This window comes from Neomonachus schauinslandi, chromosome 3 (genome assembly GCF_002201575.2).
Source record: "Neomonachus schauinslandi chromosome 3, ASM220157v2, whole genome shotgun sequence".
NCBI classification, from domain to species: Eukaryota; Metazoa; Chordata; class Mammalia; order Carnivora; family Phocidae; genus Neomonachus; species Neomonachus schauinslandi.
Genome location: NC_058405.1, coordinates 123,797,446 through 123,817,060, shown reverse-complemented (window position 1 = coordinate 123,817,060; position 19,615 = coordinate 123,797,446). Strand labels below are relative to the sequence as shown.

The 19,615-nt window shown below is 37.3% G+C and overlaps 1 protein-coding gene across 1 annotated transcript in view; it reads right to left on the bottom strand.

The window, feature by feature from the left end:
* PSMD14 (proteasome 26S subunit, non-ATPase 14) overlaps positions 1-16,371 on the bottom strand; it is a 106,306-nt gene extending 89,935 nt beyond the window's left edge. Inside the window, exons 1-4 of the mRNA XM_021702926.2 lie at positions 16,308-16,371; positions 15,879-16,201; positions 8,961-9,088; positions 6,622-6,673 (exon numbers count right to left, since the gene is read on the bottom strand). Of these exons, the coding sequence (XP_021558601.1) occupies positions 6,622-6,669 (48 nt within the window). The 5' untranslated portion in view covers positions 6,670-6,673; positions 8,961-9,088; positions 15,879-16,201; positions 16,308-16,371. The remainder of the gene's footprint in view (positions 1-6,621; positions 6,674-8,960; positions 9,089-15,878; positions 16,202-16,307) is intronic.
* Between the last annotated feature and the right edge of the window lie 3,244 nt (positions 16,372-19,615).

Sequence of the window (19,615 nt, the reverse complement as noted above, 5' to 3'; positions counted from 1 at the left end):
AGGTTACATAATTTTACATTCCTACCAGCAATGTACAGGGCTCCAATTTCTCTACATCCTAATCAACAACTGTGATTTTCTTTTTTTTTAGATTTTGTTTATTTATTTGAGAGAGAGAGAGACAGAGCACAAGCAGGGGGAGAGGCAGAGGGAGAGGGATAAGCAGACTCCCCGCTGAGCAGGGAGCCCGACATGGGGCTCACTCCCAGGACCCTGGGATCATGACCTGAGCTGAAGGCAGATGCCTAACTATCTGAGCCACCCAGGTGCCCCAACAACTGTGATTTTCTAGTTTGTTTTTTTTTTTTTTTTTGAATAGCTATCCTAATTGGTGTGTCTTCCAAAATTATAAAGTTTGATTTTCATAGTCATACCGTCAATCCATGTGCTATACATTTTTGTATATAAAATAAGGTAGGAATCTAGTATCAGTTTTCCCTCCATATAGAAAGCCACTTGTTCTGGCACTATTGAATGAACAGCTCAGCTCTCTCCTTCCTCACTAATTTTTAATACAATCTCTATCACAAATCAAGTTCCCATATATGCATGAGTCTATTCTGGGCTTTCTACTTGATTACACTGACCTATCTATATACCACTATTATACTACTTGAATCATATAACATTAAAATTTATTTTGATATTTGGTAGAGCAAGTTTCTTTTTCCTTTCTAAGAATTTCTTTGCTATTCTTGGATTATTTTTTCATATATGAATTTTAGAATCAATTTTCTAATTCTATGAAAATTCCAGTTGATATTTTTACTGGAACTCCACTGAATTTATGATTAAATTGGAGAACTCACATGTGATACTAAGACTCCTCATCTATGAAAATGGTATTTCCTCATTTATTCCAGGCATTTTTTTTTCCATTCCTATGTTAAGTAAATCCTTTCTATAAAACATCAGACCAAAACCCAAAAGACAAATAACTGAAAAAAACATTTCTACTCAAAGACCCAGGGAAACAGAAAAATGACTATTAGTTATGTATACAAAATCCACATACTGTAGGGATTTGGGAGTTATAACAAATAAAACAACACATCCAATTCAGGAAGTTTTTGTTGTTTTTTTTTTTTTTTAATCAAGCCACCTGAAATACTCCCTCAAAATATAACTTACATCTCACCACTTTCAGAAAGCCTCCTCTATTCATTCATCTATAGTATTTCCCCCTTTTTTTTGCATCTGGAAATCACTGACGTCTATATCAGAAAGATACAAACTGATAACGTAGGCAGCACAGGTCTGCATATGTGCTTAGTTTGGTCTACATCATGTTCCTGAAAACAAAAACCAGAGACCAAAACAATTAGACATTTCACACAAAAATCACAGAATCTGTGACTTGCAGGTATGTTATTCGCTCTCAGGAACCCAGCTAACAAAGATTCCATCTCCATGCTTTCTTGATTACCAGGGCAGGCAAATCATACTGATTTTTGAAGCTTCCACATAAAAGTGACCTATTAATTTCCAATTCACATTCCACTTGTCAAAGTAAAATCATGGTCAAGCTAACTTAAAAAATGATAGAGAAATAAAAGCCTGCTACGTGCCCAAAAGGTTATAAATCAGAAGTTATTTCATATAACTGATGACTCTGCCTTCAATCTCTTCCCTTCTATCTATTCTGCAAATTACCACTAGAATTACTTTACAAAAACACAGACTGCATCAAGGCACCTGGGTGGCTCAGTCAGTTAAGGGTATCTTGGTTTCAGCTCAGGTCATGATCTCAGGATTGTGAGATCAAGCCTATGTTGGGCTCTGTGTGCTCAGTACAGAAACTGCTCAAGATCCTCTCTCCCTCCCCCTCTGCGACTCCCCCTGCACACGCATGCACTCTCTCTCCCTCACTCATATAAATAAATAAAATCTTTTTTTTTTAAAAAAGGCACACAGATTGAATTATCTCATAACTCTGCTAAAAAAAAATCATGAAACTATAATGCCTATGAAAAAAAAAAAGTAAAAATCACTAGGAATGGATGGCATTCAGTCCTTTCACAATCTACTCCAAATTCATTCACCAGCTTCTTTCCTTGTGATTTTCCCTTACATCACCTATTCTCCAACCCTTTAAATATGTCTTGCCATATATTCCAAAATTTAGCTCAATCATCTCCTCGATTCAGTCTTATTTACCTTTATCATGGAAAAAGAAACCCTACAACCACTATACTTTTAAATCACACTATTTATAATAAGCGCTAGTATCCACTCAAAGTAGTTAATATGTGCCAGGCACTTAAAACATAATTGGTGTGTTTATACTAGGACATAACATACTCTGCTTGCTTCTGCAGCAGCATATATACTAAAATCGGAACAATACAGAGTAGAATGTTACATACCTAGGTTAAGTAACAATGTTCTTAGAAAATCAAAATACTAGCCTAACAAATTCAAATACAATACAAGCCAACAGATGCTACTGACATTTCATTTAAGAATTCATTTACTTTTCTTCTTCTTTTTTTTAAGATTTATTCATACTGGAGAGAAAGAGCACGTGCACAGAGAGGAGCAGAGGGAGAGAATCCTCAAGCAGACTCCTTACTGAGCATGGAGCTGGAAGCGGGGCTCCATCTCTTGACCCATGAGATCTCCACCCATGAGATCACGACCTGAGCCGAAACCGAGTCGTACGCTTAACAGACTGAGCCGCCCAGGCGCCGTGAGAATTCATTTACTTTTAAGCTTACCTTAAAAGCTTACCTTGACTTAAACTAAAACTTTTAGAGACTGGAGACTATGACAATGCTTTGGCTATGCCTATCTCTTGGGTTTTATCTTCACAGATTTTGGAAAGTTTAGTTGCCAAGACGTAAATTGGGATAGTTATAATCAAGTAGCCAAATTACAGCAGTAAATGCTTTTAATAAATCATCTCATGTCTTATAGTAATTTCAAGTTCATAAACACTTTAGCAAATAAAAAAATACATCTGAAATTTAAAGCTACCAGTTAACAAATTTTAATACTTCTAATAAAACATCTGTGTGTGGGGCGCCTGGGTGACTCAGTCAGTTAAGCATCTGCCTTCAGCTCAGGTCATGATCCCAGGGTCCTGGGACTGAGCCCCACATCAGGCTCCCTGCTCAGTGGAGAGTCTGTTTCTCTCTCTCCCTGTGTGTGTGTGTGTGCGCTCTCTCTCTCAAATAAATAAATAAATCTTTTTAAAAAAAATCTGTTTGTTTCTACTTCAAACTACTAATACATTTATACTGGGGATGCCTGGGTGGCTCAGTCAGTTAAGCATCTGCCTTTGGCTCAGGTCATGATCCCAGGGTCCTGGGATCGAGTCCCACATCAGGCTCCTTGACCAGAGGGGAGCCTGTTTTTCCCTCTGCCTGCTGCTTCCCCTGCTTGTGTTCGCTCTCTATCTCTGACAAATAAATAAAATCTTTAAAAAATATATTAAAGTCCAGTGAAAAGGGAACCAAAGGCAGGCCAATAGATTGGGCAATTTGAGCAATTCCAGGAAAGTAATGGAAGAGGAAGCCAGTATATAACCTCAGAAGAGTCGAAGGTAAGGAAGTATAATATAATCTGTGAGTATAAGCTATTATTTCAGGAATTCTAGAAATAAATAAAAGAAAGGCTTAGTGGCAGGGTACAGTGAAGTTTTGTTGTTTTTTTGGATACAGACAAATATTTTTGTACACAGAGAAAGGGGTCAGTGCATATGGGAGCAAGGTTTCAAGAGAAGATGGGATCAGAGAATAAGTGGAAAGATTAGCCATGGAGAAGAGAAAAATCACTTCGTTTCAGAGAAAGTTCAGAGTTGTTAGAATGAAGAACCCTGTTCTGTTTGTATTCTCATGTTTTCAAAGGACCATCTGCAAACTTACCAGCAAGTATCCTGCCCCATCTATAAGGAAATTCTGACTTTTCCATTAAATGGTAAGATAGTAACATTACCCATTTATTTTTGGAGGGATAAAACTGCTTATGTCTCCTTTTCCACTTTTACTGGCTGCTATGCATTACTGAATGGAAAGAGTAGCTTTTAACCCAAACATTTTTTACTTTATTAAAAATAAATAATAAACAACATTCTATTCCTGTATATTAAAAAATACACTTTACATTTGTTGCAAAATTACATCTTAAATCTAGAACAAAAGTAAAATAAAAAAAAATTTGGAAGATTTTTATTTATTTTTCGAGAGAGAGAGCACGAGCATGAGTTGGGGGAGGAGCAGAGGGATAGGGTCAAGCAGACTCTGCACTGAGTGCAGAGCCCGACACAGGGCTTGATCCCATGACCCTGAGACCATGACCTGAGCCAAAACCAAGAGGTGGATGCCTAACAAACTGAGCCACACAGTCACCCCAAGAGTAAAATAAAATTAAAAAAAAAATTAATCATTGAACACTAGTATTTGATAAAGGAGATATCACAGAAATAAGCACCCCACAAATTATCCCATTGAGAGTTTGTCATCTAATCGGGAAGATGAAACACATACTTGAAATAATAGATTCTCAAATAACATATTTTTAAGTTCAAATAAGAATAGAGGGCACATGAGGTGATTAAATTATCAGGAGCCAAGGAGAGGTTATTGAACCAAACTTAAGTTTTTCACTTACTACAAAGGTTTGCAGTGGCCACTGAGATATGATGTAGCTCAATTTGTGGTCAGTAAAACTATATTTCACATCCAGCAATTTCCCAGCATGGATTTCTAACATGGATATATAAATTTATTGCATCTAATGCTTAAGAAAAGGGACTTGGGCATTTAAATTTGCTGCAACTTCCTTTAAGAATTCTACTAAGGCAGGGGCGCCTGGGTGGCTCAGTCGTTAAGCACCTGCCTCCGGCTCAGGTCATGATCCTTGGGTCCTGGGATCGAGCCCCGCATCAGGCTCCCTGCTCAGCGGGAAGCCTGTTTCTCCCTCTCCCACTCTCCCTGCTTGTGTTCCCTCTCTAGCTATATCTCTCTCGGCCAAATAAATAAATAAAATCTTAAAAAAAAAAAAATTCAAAAAAAAGAATTCTACTAAGGCAGTATCATGGCCTATATTATGCAGGTAAATTTGCAGTACCTATGTTATCACCTCAGCTCACTTGTGACACTTTGATATGCTTTAACATTGTTATTGCTAATTTCAGAATAAATGAGGGAATTCTAGAAGGTATCTAGAATGCTTACAAAAGCATGGAAACAGCTTTGGAAGGGTCAAGTTTCAAGAGGCTTAGGCCTCTTTTTTTTTTAAGACTTTATTTACAGGGAGAAAGAGAGAGCATGTGCACATGTGGCATAGGGGCAGAGGCAGAGAGAATCTCAAGCAGACTCCGCACTCCACTCAGAGCCCGATGCACAGCTCAATCTCAAGACCCTGAGATCATGACCTCACCCAAAATTAAAAGTTGGACACTTAACCAACTGAGCCACCCAGGCGCCCCAAGGCTTAGGCCTCTTAAGAGAATGGATTACAGAGATCTTACAAAAATGAAGAATCATAAAGAAGTAGGCTGATAGTAAAGAACAGGAGAAATAAATAGTCAACACTAACAAAAGTAAAAATAACTGGAAAAAAAAACGGAAAAATAATTGAAGTCTATAAAGGATGCAACACAGAATCACGAAATGATTCCAACTTTCTAAAAGGAAAAGGTTTATTAGTAGAAGCCATGAGACAGACCTACTTAAGGAATTCCTACGGAAGTGCCTCCACTTCCTAAAATACCACGAAATCCCCAACAGAACTGTTTCTTTCCCAAAATACAGACCACTTTAAATGAAGGAAGACAAACTGATTGACCGTGATATGAAAATGAGGGAAAGCTGGTAGCTAAAAAGGTTATAAAAGTAGGTTATAAAAATATTCCCAAAGTTTAGTCATAAAACACTATGTTACATAAAAGTCTCAGGAAAGGAACAACACAGTTATCACTTTTGTGAATGGAGGACTGGAAAGATAATCAGTGTAGAACTCAAAAAAGGCAAAAATTTCTGCTTCACCTAAAGCAGAATATTCTAAGATCAAAAAAATCTATCTAGAGGCCATTTGCCCAATAGCAAGAAACAAGATAGATGATAATATTAAAACTGAAAAACAAATTTAATTTTAATAAGAATGTAAAAAGAAACCATACATACCAAATTTAGAGAAAAAAAGAGGTATTACATATTATTTCAGCCATGTATCATAACTACTAGAAGGAATTTACCAGTATTAAAACTGTACATACAAACATTCTATGGGTCAGTTTTCTGGATCTTGCCAAGAATATGGCATGTTTACTTTTTCATGTGTTACTTCTAAAGTCTATGTTGTAAACCCAGAAATAAGATATTTTGACTCCTTTTTTTTTAATTAAAAGGCAAGTTTGAGAATCTTACATATCCCCAAATTTTAAATTAAAAAAATACAGAAAATTCTTATTCTTAGGAGAAAATTAAATTAAGATAATAGAAAATGTTCCCCACATGTTATTTAGTGTTGCAATACAACAACCAGCAATAAGGTAAACTTCTTACCATAAGGTTATCTGTGAGATGATTTCCTTGGGAGTGATTTCTTTCTCTTTGGATAACTAGAGAAAGATGTGTAGTTTACAAACAAAGAAATACTGAAAGTCTATATACTAACCTGGCCCAGTCCAGGCATACCTCCTCCAAGTCTAAGAAGTCTGTCCATATTTCTAGAAAACAGAAACAAAGGAAAACGTTCCTAAGCACAAAAGTGTTTACTCAATTGCTATCTATATAATTCACCTTCAGTCACTCAGTATGTCAAAAATATTGGTGGTAATTACAACACAACATCAGACTTCCTGTTAATTAACACCACATATTAATTCAAGAAGCTGTCTTCCATGCTAATTAACAGACCTTACTTTACTGCTCTTGTTTTGGGTTATCCCCGGTTTTAAAGACAAGCAATCTTAGCATACTTTCAAAACTTTGCTATCATTAAGTTAATTATATTTTCTCATTGTTATCTAATAAAGTACCTGAATGAGGAAAAAGTGCCTGAAATGCTTATCATATGTATGATTGAATTTCCTTCAATTTGTTCAGAGTGTACAAATAAAAATCCTCACTTTTAAATTAAATTTTAACATCCTCATTAGTAAGTTCTGTGCTAATTAACTTACAGCTTGTCAGTTATCATCAAAACTACATGTGAAAGACATTGTGAGCAGATTATGGATCTCTGAATTAGCATCAAAGGCTTTTTAAAAATGAACTCATTATACTAAAAGAAATATTATAAAGTAAACATTAAATGCATTAAGATAGTGTTCCAGAACCTACACAGATATTTTGCCTTATTTCAGATGTTGTGAACATATATACCTTTTTCACTAAGGAAATTCAGCTGTTCTTCCCAATGATAATTCTAGAGTTAATCAATACAAAGAAGATTAAAGTACCAATCTAATTTGTTTTTTATGTCTAGAATAACTATAGAAGACATTCTTATAAGCTTGAAAAACTCAGAAGAAATCAAAGGAAAGAAATAACAAGGGTATCGATATGACCTCAACTACACAAAAAAGTGTAACCAAATTCTAAAAAGTTAATAGCAGTACAACTAAATACTTTAAGAGTGACAATGAAGCATTTCATCTACTTGAAAATTGCTACTGTGCCTTAAAATTCCTTTTCTAATGTATGCTTTAGAAAATGGTATTACTACAATTTATATTCTAAATTAAATGCTAATGAATTAGTCATTTGTTCATATTCTTTTACTAGTTAGGACAGCTATACAAACTAAAAATTAATAATGTACTCATGATCATTACACTACAGCCTAATCACGTTTGTTGGATCCTGCTAACAATTTATTTCTGTATTTAACAATGCTAATATTGCAAACTTTATCCAAGTCCACGTACGGAAAAATGCACAAATGACAAAGCCATGGAATCTTCACAAAGTGAAAACACTCCCACAACCACCACCTAGATAAAAAACAACATTATGGGCACCTACGAACACCTCTCATGCCGCCTTTCTGGTCCCTTCCACCGTGCAAAGATAGAATTTCAACTTCTAATGGCAAAGATTAGTTCTGCTGTTTTTGAATTTTATATAAACAACAATTTATAAATAACTTTATATCAACAAGTCTGTGAGATTCACAATGGATAAATTCATTTTAAAAAAAGAAAGACACATTAAGAAAACTTGTTAGTCCAGACAAAGTTTCTGCTTTATGACCTTAACACATTCTAACAGTAGCATTTACAAACAAAATCTCCATTAAATTCTCATTAAAATTCCTCAACTCAAATATACCATTCAATACATGGCATTTTTTTTAAAGGCTTATAAACAGAGGGGCAAAACCTGACTAGTTTAAAATATTAAAGACATTTCTCTAGAATGTATTACCAAAGGAAAAAAATTCTTTTGGACCATTTCAAGCTTATAAACTTAAAGAACAAATAGAAAAAAACTAACAACATACAGTATACTTTAGACATTATATATATTCCAGGCCAAAGTCGATTCCCAGCTGTGTTCAGTTTATCTATTCCCCCAGTGTTGTTTCTTATGACTTTACACAGACTCCAGATGCTGTGAATATACATGAGCAATGTGGGGAGCAGAGGGAAAGAAAATCTGGCAGGTCAAATTTGTGTTTTTAGTAAAATTAGATGTCTCAGCAAACAGGAAAAAATATTTAACAAACTAAAACATTTTAGATAACAATGAGGTTTAATAAAAATACTAACATTTGGAAATGAAATATATCAATAAACGTTCTATATCACACTATTTTTTAAAAAAAGTTTACAGAAAGCAAATAAGAACAAAAGTGTTAGTTATCTAAATGACTTTCATGAGCTCTTAAATCTAGATATCTATCACATATTTATAATTTGATGTGTGTTTAAAAAATGATACATTTTCATAACATCTTTATATCATATCCTGAAAGAACAGGTGAAAGTTATATACATTCTTAATTCTCACCTGGTCAGTAACTACAACTCTTGAGGTGTTAAGCTTCAATTCGTTGAGTTTGACAAATTTCTTCTTAACTCAAGCTCTTGCTAATACTGGCAGGTATAACTTTTCCTAAGTATTTTTTTCTCTCTCTCCTAAAAAAGTAAATAAAATAAGATACAATTACTTTGAGAACTATGGAGGAAACTATGCCACAAACTTTAAATGAAACAAAATTCCTAAAAACAAAACAGAAACAAAACTGATTTTAATCACCATTTCCAGAAGAATATGGAAAGAAATAGCATCCTAGGGAGCTACAGAGCAGAGGATTACCCCATACACAAATTCTGTTTTTAAGTTTCTTTTTTGAGCAGTTCTAATTATATGTAAGAATTGACATTTCATGACTTTTAGTCTTTCTAGAGGTGTTTCAAAGAACAAAGAGAAAATTTACTCATATTTTTAAAGAGAACATTCTATTGTGTAATTACCATATTGTTCCATTGCACATTATTACAAATCCATGATATATTATGGAATCTTAGTGATGTTATTGCCTATATTTGAAAGTTTGCTATTTCATTATCATAGGAATTAGTTCAACATTTTTTAGTCAGTTATTCCCAACTATGCCAAAGTAACAAGAAAATGAAAAGAGTAATTATTCAAAATGATGCAATAGTGAAATACATTATCGCTATTGCTTCATCCTTCAGTTTTTATTGTGCTGCCCAAAGCATTTCACCATCTTTCAAAAAGAAAAGACCAGAGACACAATCTTTGTAGTCTTTTTTTTAGCTTTCATTTGAACACAGTTGAAAATTCAGAATTTTTCATATTATATCTATAATGTCAAAGAGAGAAGAACAGAGGAAAAAAGTTTCCTAATGATTAGAGAATCATAAGGTGAATGTAAAGAAACCGGTAACAGCACTCTAGTCTCTAATGATTACAATAAAATTGACGGTATAAGCCAGGTTTCTTCGGCACTGTTGACATTCAGAACCAAATTTTTTGCTGTAGAGGACTGTCTTGTGCATTACAGGATGTTTGGCAGAATCCCTGGCCTTTACTCATTAGATGCTGGTAGCACCTACCCAGTCGTGATAATCAAAGGTGTCCCCAGACATTACCAAATGTCCCCTGGAAGGGCAAAATCACTCCCAGTTCAGAACCACTGATAGAAACAAAATTTCAGACTATACATCTTCAGATGACAATACCTTAGATTAATCTTCTCGAACTTAAGAACCAAGGAGTGCTGGAAACAACTTGGGAGCTCTTCAAAAAATTCAACAAAGAATTACCATATGACCCAGCAATTCCATTCCTAGCTATATATCCGAAAGAATTAAAAACAGGTATTCAAAACAAACACAGGTACATGCATGTTTAGAGCATCATTATTCACAACAGCCCAAAGATGGAAAAAGCCCAAATGCCCACCAAAAGGTGAAAGGATCAACAAATTCTAGTATGAATATACATACAATGGAACATATGGAATATCATTCAGCTATAAAAAGGAATGTAGTACTGATACATGTGAGAATGTGGATGAACCGCAAAACATTATGCCATGTAAAAGAAGACATGCACAAAAGGTCACAAACCATATGATTCCATTTATATTAAGTAACCCAAATACCCGAATCCTTAGAAAAAGAGTACAGATTAGTGACTGCCAGAGGTCACAGGGAAGGAGTAATATGGAGAAACTGCTTAATGGGTAAGGGATTTTACTTCAGAATGATGGAAATGTTTTGGAACTAGGTAGAGGTGGTAGTTGCACAACACCGTGAATCTACTAAACAACAATGAACTGTTCCCTTTATTTTTTTCAAGACTTATTTATTTGAGAGCAAGAGAGAGACAGAGAGCAAGCACATGCACGCTCATGGGAGAGGGGCAAAGGAGAGGGAGAGACAATCTCAAGCCGACTTAAAGCACGGACGCTCAGTTTGACTTCATGACCCTGAGATCAGGACCTGAGCCAAAACCAAGAGTCGGATGCTTAACCAACTAAGTCACCCAGGGGCCCCTAAATATTCACTTTAAAATGGTTAATTTTGTTACCTGAATTTCACCACAAAAATTATTTGCTAAGTGGATCAATGAGCAAACAATATATTTCCAGGACTAAAAAACAAATAAGTTCTCATCCAGTTAGGTATTCCACAAGAAGGACTTCTTTACACACTATTTTACAACCAGAACTTGTTTTGCTGAAGAGATATGTGACATATTCTTTTATCTTCTATGATGTTGATGAAGTTCACATGTGGACAAAAGCTGAATTGTCCACAAAGATGAGCAAAAAGAAATAGATAATGTAGAAGTGAAAAAAATCACTGGACTGACTTTAACTGTTTATAAATCTAAAAGAAAAAAAAATGTTTTGCAAGCAGAGATGATAGCCATCGTCTCCTCAACAAAATTATGATCTATGTTTTCAAAAGTACTGCAACTGGGAAATGAAAAAGTTCCAGAGATGGATGGTGGTGATGGTTGTACAACATGAGTGTACTTAAAGCCACTGAACTGTACATCTAAAAATGGTTAAAATGGTAAATTTTATGTTATACATATTTTATATGCGGATTAAGAGCTAGGACTCTGCAGTACAAGTGCCAGGATTCAAATCCTGTGTCTGATACTTATTAGCTGTGTGTCCTTGGGTCAGTTACCTCCCTGAGCCTGTTTCCTCATCTGCAAAATGGGGATACCTTACAGTTGTTTAGAAAATTAAAGAAGACAGTGGACATAAACAACATTTAACATAATGCTTAGTGTATAGGAGGTAAACAATGAGTGCTAGCTGCTATCAGCACCACCCTCCTTAGCAGGGCTACACTTCATACAACACAGATTCTTCTTCCTACACAGTTTGCCACTTGGTGAATTTCAAAACAGTAGGCACATTTCACAGTACTAAATGAATTATATTGGAGAGGAGGGACTTGCATTATGCAGGATTTAGCAAAAGGGTTAATAAAATTAAAGTGGTTACACCATAATATGAAAGACAATTCTTAGAAATAAAAGCCATACATAACACCTATAGATCTAAAGCAAGCTTTTACACCTATCAAAAAACAGAGGACTCAAGAGCTTATCATGAAATGATTAACCTTACTTAAAACATTATCAGATAGGGGCATCAGGGTGGCTCAGTAGGTTAAGTGTCTGCCTTTGGCTCAGGTCATGATCCCAGAGTCTCACACGGGGCTCCCTGCTCAGCAGGGGAGTATGCTTCTCCCTCTGCCCTTTCCCCTGTTTGTGCTCTCTCTCTCAAGTAAACAAATAAAATCTTTAAAAAAATTATCAGATAATATGAATAAAGTGTTTAGCTGTAACTAACATATCATACATAGAATAATCTTTAGTATCCTAACTGGTAAAGAGTACAAAATAAGCATTGGTATTTTCAAAAGGTTGTACATCGGGGCGCCTGGGTGGCTCAGTCGTTAAGCGGCTGCCTTCGGCTCAGGTCGTGGTCCCAGGGTCCTGGGATCGAGCCCCGCATCAGGCTCCCTGCTCGGCGGAGAGCCTGCTTCTCCCTCTCCCTCTTTCTGCTGCTCTGCCTACTTGTGCTCTCTCTCTCTGTGTTAAACAAATAAATAAAAATCTTTAAAAAAAAAAAGGTTGTACATCAAAAAATTGATGATCTTCCACTTTTTCATCTCCCTACTGAGTTAATAGCTGATGAGAACCTGATACAGTTAGATTGTGTTCATGTTGGAACTAAAATAAATCAATTCTCAAATATTTACAGAAAATGTACAGAACCAAGAATAACTTTAAAAAACAGATTCTTCAAAATTAACTTAATCTGGACTTGGAATGTGGCAATTTTTTTTTTTAACTTTTCAACCTTTCACAAGGGACACTGTTGTCCCAGTAATTCATAACATTCAAACAAAATCATGAAGCTCTTAGCTGTTCGAGTTTATCATTGTTTTTCTTAGTTCATTTTGTACTCCTCGACCCATGCTGCAGTTTAGTTACATATTACTTCTCAGATTGATGCTAAATCCTTTCTTTACTCCAGATCTCATTGTATTTCTAATTCCTCTACTTTCTGATTTGTGGAAAGTAATTAGGAACTTCTTTGACTTTCTTAAGGGCTTTCTTCAATGGAAGAAATAGAAAGAGTCAACATTAAACTTAATTATATAAATATGATTTTGAAAGCAAGATTTTTCCAGTTTAGAACAGTGAAGATGGAACTACCACAATATCTTTTCTTGTGCTGTTTCCTAATTACAGCATTCAATTAAGAATTTATTAAGTACAAGGTTCCCCCTCTATCCAAAAGCAGAATGTTCCTTTTAAAACTTTCCTAAGTGGAGAGGCGCCTGGGTGGCTCAGTCGTTTAGCGTCTGCCTTCGGCTCAAGTCATGATCCCAGGGTCCTGGGATCGAGCCCCACATCGGGCTCCCTGCTCTGCGGGAAGCCTGCTTCTCCCTCTCCCACTCCCCCTGCTTGTGTTCCCTCTCTCGCTGTGTCTCTTTCTGTCAAATAAACAAATAAAATCTTTAAAAAAACTTTCCTAAGTGGAAATGGCATAAATCAAAGAAACAACATTTTGTAAAAGCGAAAATCCTCTTTGGATTTCTTTCTGTTAGCAAAAAAACGGGTATAATGCAGGCCTTCTGTAAAAGTGAAGTGGGGTAAAGCTAACTTTCAGACAGTAGGAGAAACCTGTACTACCTTGTACATAAGGTGATATAGAAATAGAGCCACTAAGAAACTCAAGTGACTTTCACTGAAAGAATTTATAGTCTATTTGGGGAGGCATGATATAAACCTATGAAAAATACATTAAGTGAAAGGAAGCAGTGTAGAGCCAGAAAGGCTGTGAAGGCAATCAGACCTCAATCGGAATCCAAGCTTCAAAACCTACTCTCCAGGTGCACCTGGGTCGCTCAGTCAGTTAAGCGTCTGACTTCAGCTCAGGTCATGATCTTGGGGTGCTGGGATCAAGCCCTCCATCGGGCTCCTCACTCAGTGGGGAGTCTGCTTCTCTCTCTCCCTCTGCGCCCCACCCACCCCTTTCGTGCTCTCTCTCTCTCAAATACAGTCTTCAAAAAACAAGCAAACCTACTCTCTGTATGATCTGGAAAAAGTTACCTTCTTCTAGAATCTAGATTTCATCTATAAAATGAGGACAATACCTACCTTGCAAGTCAGTGGTAAGATAAAATACAAAGCACCTAACACAGTGCCTGGAACATTTATAAGGTACTCAGTAACTGCTGTTACTGTTATTGTTATCATCATCTCAGAACCAGAAGCTATTATTTAATCCATCTCTCATTTTACAGGTGGAGATGCCAAAATATCACAAAGCAGGATATGAATGTCAAATGAGTGCAACAAACTGGGTATGTGACAAGTTCATGAGTAATAAATGCCATGAATATTCAGGTAAGACTTTCAGAAGTGGACAATGAATTATGAAATGAACACTGCTATAAAATAAAAAACAGAAACACAATTGCCTCTCGTTCCTGATATTCAAACACGGGTTCTAAACCTACATACTAAACACAAGGTTTACATGACAAGCATAAAAATAAAATAAACCCATGACGGAGAGGCTAAAATGCAGCTTTACAATTAGAATAGCAAAATATTATTTACCAAGCACCTTGGGGAGGGCGGGAATAATACCCCAAAGTCAACAGGTGAGACTGTTGACCTTGAAAGATGACTTCAAAACTTTCTTCTGTGGGCCAGAAGTAATTTTGTTCTGGGACAAATTCAAGACAATATTCAGGCCTTTCACTAAATATCACTTCACTAAACACAACTGTAGTTAATTCTGAACTACTATATCTTAATCTCTCCAAATGTACAGTTATTCATTAAATTTAAATTTATTTAAAACCTATAAACTTTAAATGAGCCAGTTGCTAGACTTACATGACAAAACAAGGAAACCACCACTGTCTTAATCATCTCCACCAAAACTGTATTCAGTTCTTTTTTGTTCTTTCAACATTATCAGCGACTCTCTTCTGGCTTTCCACATAATAAACAACTTAGCAGCACTAAAAACATATTTTTGTGAGCAATAAAAAAAATAATTTTCACCCTAAAACTGCATTTCTATGATAATTTTTAAGGCTTCTTGCCTGCCTTTCCCATGAATCTTTATCAACTTTCAGTTACCATTTTTAATTTCCAGAATTTTTCATTCGGTCGCTAGATTTATATTCGAACTCTTCCGAAAAGTTTACATTTTTTCTTCTTTTGACAGACACAAAGTAAGTCCCCAGGAAAAAATAAGTTCCAAGAGGTAACACAGAGTAGCAGATTACTACTTTATTGAAAACAGGAAATGTTATCTATTCACAACTACTCAATTAGGACAAACTGAAAGTAAGTTAAATGGCACAGCAGAAAAACCACACTTTGTTTTGAAGAGTTTCAAGGTTAAAAACCAGTGCATCTCTGGGGTTTCTGTTTGGTTTTTAAAGGGAATTGAAATCCTAACGCTAAGAGAAAAAGGGTCAAGGCCCATGAGAAGGACAAGTGATAAAACAAGCATGCCTTCAATGGGAAAGTTAATTTTATTCTCTCTCCCTTGTTTCCTCTGCCAGCTTTGAAGTTTTTCAACACGGGAATAACTATCAATAGACACACACAAACGGAGGCCACACACAAGGGTTTTCCTGGTATCGGGAGAAGAGGGTTCCCAAGATGTGTTTCATTCAGCGAAGCAGAAACGCCTGGAAGAGAAGACCACTTCCAGACCTAACTTACAAGAGACCCTAGTAACCGGCGAGGAGGACGCAGAAGCCTGAGCTCCTCCCTCAGGGCCCAGGCCTCCCGTGGCAACTCGGCTGGGCAACGTGACTCAGGAAAGCACGGGGCTGGCGGCGGCCTAGCGCGGCTGCCTCCGCGGACCTCCGGGGCCTGCCTTCCCTGTCTTACCTGAAAGCCGGAGGGGTCGGGAAGCCGCGGTCTGGGCTCTCGTCTCCCACCAGCGCTGACGCGAAGACGGCGGAGGCGGCAGCTGCGGCGGCAGCGGCTCAGACTCCACGGGGCTCTGGCTCCGCGAACCGGCGATGAATCAGCCCGATTCCATTCAAAAGAGTCGCCCGGGCCTCCGCCGCGAAGCACTTCCGGGTTCACTGCTCCGCTTCGGCTTCCGTTCCCCCCGACGGCCAATTGGAGACGGCTCGGGAGTCCGGCGGGCGTCCCGGGAGGAGAGCGCCGGACGGTGGGCGCGGGCCGCCCCGCTTCTCCAGTCTAGGCTGGGAGGGCCGGACGGAAGTTAGCGCCGGGGCCTCTCCCGCCCCTCCGACATCCTCCCTTTTCTCCCCCCACCTTTTTCTCCCCTCCTCTGCGAATCCAGGCCGCGGTCGAGATCTGGGACGCCGGCTTACTGGACCCTGGAGGTGACGGGCTAGGAAATGCAACTGCGGGCTTGGAGAAACCAGAACCCCGTTCGTTTGGGTGTTCACCGCGGTCCTTGAACTCAAAAACTGAAAGGTTCGTTTGAACTCAACTTGGTCGTCAGAGAAGCAGAAGAGAAAAGGAAGAGGTGTAAAAAGAGGGGAAATAGGTCAGAGGTTCTCTTCCAGAGCGCAGTCTACCCACCTCCTTGTCTTCTCCGCTTTCCAGGAATTGGATTTCAAGGAAAACCAACGTTTCCCAAATGTTAAAACCACCCACTTTAAGCCCAATTTAACTTACAGGGCTTAAAAAGAATCATTACGTTTCTCCAAATAATTAGCAGCAACAACGTTTTACCCATTATCTGTTCTGTGCTAGGTTTTCAGAGAGCAAACCCACGCAAGAGATAACTGATTATCCGGATGCCTGGATGGCTCAGTCAGTTAGGTGTCTGCCTTCGGCTTCCGGGGTCCTGGAATCGAGTCCCGCATCGGGCTCTTTGCTCAGCGGGGGGCCTGCTTCTCCCTCTGCCTGCCGCTCTCCGTGCTTGTTCTCTCTCTCTCTCTCTTTCTCTGATAAGGAAATAAACAAAATCTTAAAAAAAAAAAATGACTGGTGGTCGACAAATTTATATCATATTTAGTTACAGGCTCTGTTTATATTATATTTAGTTACAGGCTCTGTTTAGTTACACCAAGTCCTTCTCACTTTGTCAAATATGTTCCAAATAATAAGCATCTTTAAAGCATTCCTAAATCAAGAATGGTGATGAATCTTCTGGATGGAGGGGAAGGAGGAATTACAGCATCTGAATTCAAAGCTATTTGAGTGGGCGTAATTACAAAAAATTCCCCTCTTAAAGATACTCCATTTCTACCTTAAAAAAAAGTAATAATAATACATTGGTTCTACCTAAAAAAAAAGTGATAATAATACATTGGTTATTTTAACCACAGGTAATACTGTATTTGGATCAGCATCTTTATGTGTCTACCCCAACCTGTGCCTTTTCTGTTTGCTTTTTTTTTTTTTGGTGAATGAACCCATCCTTCAGCTAGTTTCCCTAATCAGACCTGAGAGTAGACATATTCTCCCCTATTCATCTATTCCTACCTACCTCCCACTTAATCACCCTATAAATCATTGTCTAATCGGTAAAAGAGCTTTTCTAATCCACCACTCACCTTTCTCCATTCCCTCTTCTCCAACCTTAACTCAAGCCTTCCTCACTTTTTTCCTAGAATGCTGCAATAATCTTAATCCCCCTGCCTCCAGTTTGTCCCCCTTAAATCCATTCTCTTTTATGAGCAAAGATTTTTTTCAGCTACATGAATACAGTCATGCCCCTTCTTTTTTTTTTTTAAGATTTTGTTTATTTATTTTGAGAGAGAGAGAGAATGAGAGAGAGAGAGCACATGAGAGAGGGGAGGGTCAGAGGGAGAAGCAAGACTCCCTGCTGAGCAGGGACCCCAATGCGGGACTTGATCCAGGGACTCCAGGATCATGACCTGAGCCGAAGGCAGTCGCTTAACCAACTGAGCCACCCAGGCGCCCAGTCATGCCCCTTCTTTGCTAAAAATTTCACCAGCGACTCCCCCTAACAATTAATACAAAGGTCAAAAATCTCTTAACTTTGTTTAGAACATCCTTGCTTCCAGCCACACTAAAGTATTTAGCAAGGGAATGAGATGTCCATAGAAACTTTGAAAAACAGAGACATTTCTGGGGGTCTAGAAGGTAATACACATGCTTAGGGACATTTGCATACCTAGCTAGGCCTGTGCAAATGCTCAGGAAGGAACTGAGAAGGCCCCAAGCTCTCACCTCTGTCTGACCTTGAGGCTCTACAAGAGCAAGAAATAAAAACTAATACAGAGGTGTAAACTCGCTGCCTGAGTGTTGAAGGCATGTCCCAATGCACATACTAAGACCCTCAGCAAAGACTAGGAAAATCATGGCTAAAATGATTTAAGGAAATCTCTGTCCAGTCATCAGATGACTGCTAAACTAACTAAGCAAAGACTTCGCTGGTCACACACAACAAAGAATATAGACTTAAGGAACGCATTCAAAAAGTCACTAAACCAACATCCACTATAACAAACAGAAACAACAAAAACCCTGGGGAGGGAGCAGAACCTGATTTCCAGAATTGCCACATTATATTATTTGAAATGTCCAGTTTTCAAAATAAAAAAAAAATTTTTAAAGTTCAATACATGCAAAGAAAAAACAACATATGGCCCATACATAGCAGAAAAAGCAATTAATAGAAACTGTACCTGAGGAAGCCCATATGTTGAACTTACTACATAAAGACTTTATATAAGATATTTTAAATATATTCACAGAACTAAAGGAAACCATGTCTAAAGAACTGGAGGAAAGAATGAGGAGAATGTTTCACCAGATAGATAAAATCAATAGAGAGAAATTACAAAAAACAACAAGAATTCTAGAGTTGAAAAGTATAACTGAAGTGAAAATTCATTAGAGGGGCTCAATAGCAGATTTGAGCAGAAAGAATCAGCAAATTCCAATACAGATTAGTTGAGATGATCAAGTTTGGGGAACAAATAGAAAAGAAAATAAAGAAACATGAATCACGGAATTCTGTGGAACACAATCAGGCATACCAACATATGTATAATGGGAGTCTTAGAAAGAGATGAGAAAGAGAAAGGGGCAGAAATATTTGAAGAAATAATAGTCAAAAACTTCCCAAATTTGTTGAAAAACATCAATTTACACATCCAAGAATATTAATAAATTCCAAATTGAATAAACTCAAAGAAATCCATACCTAGACACATTGTAATCAATCTGTTGAAAGCCAAAGGCAAGGAGAGAATCTTGAAAGTGTCAGAAGAAAAGCCGCTCATCACATAATTATCAATAAAATTTACAACCAAGGCTATGGAAGCAGAAAGCAGTGGCATGACATTTTCAAAATACTGAAGGAAAAAACCATCAACCAAAAATTCTATATCCAGAGAAACTGTCCTTCAAAAATGAAGGAGAAATTAATATATTTCCAAAATATATGTCTAAACAAAAATAGAATTCATCACAGGAAATCTACAAGAGATACTAAAGGGAGTCCTTCAGGTTGAAATAAAAGGACACTAGACAATAACGCAAATCCACATGAAGAAATAGAGGACACTTGTGAAGATAACTGCATAAATAAATATAAAAGACAGTATAAATATATTTTTATTTGTAATTCATTTTTTTTCTATTTGACCTAAAAGACACTGCATAAAGCAATA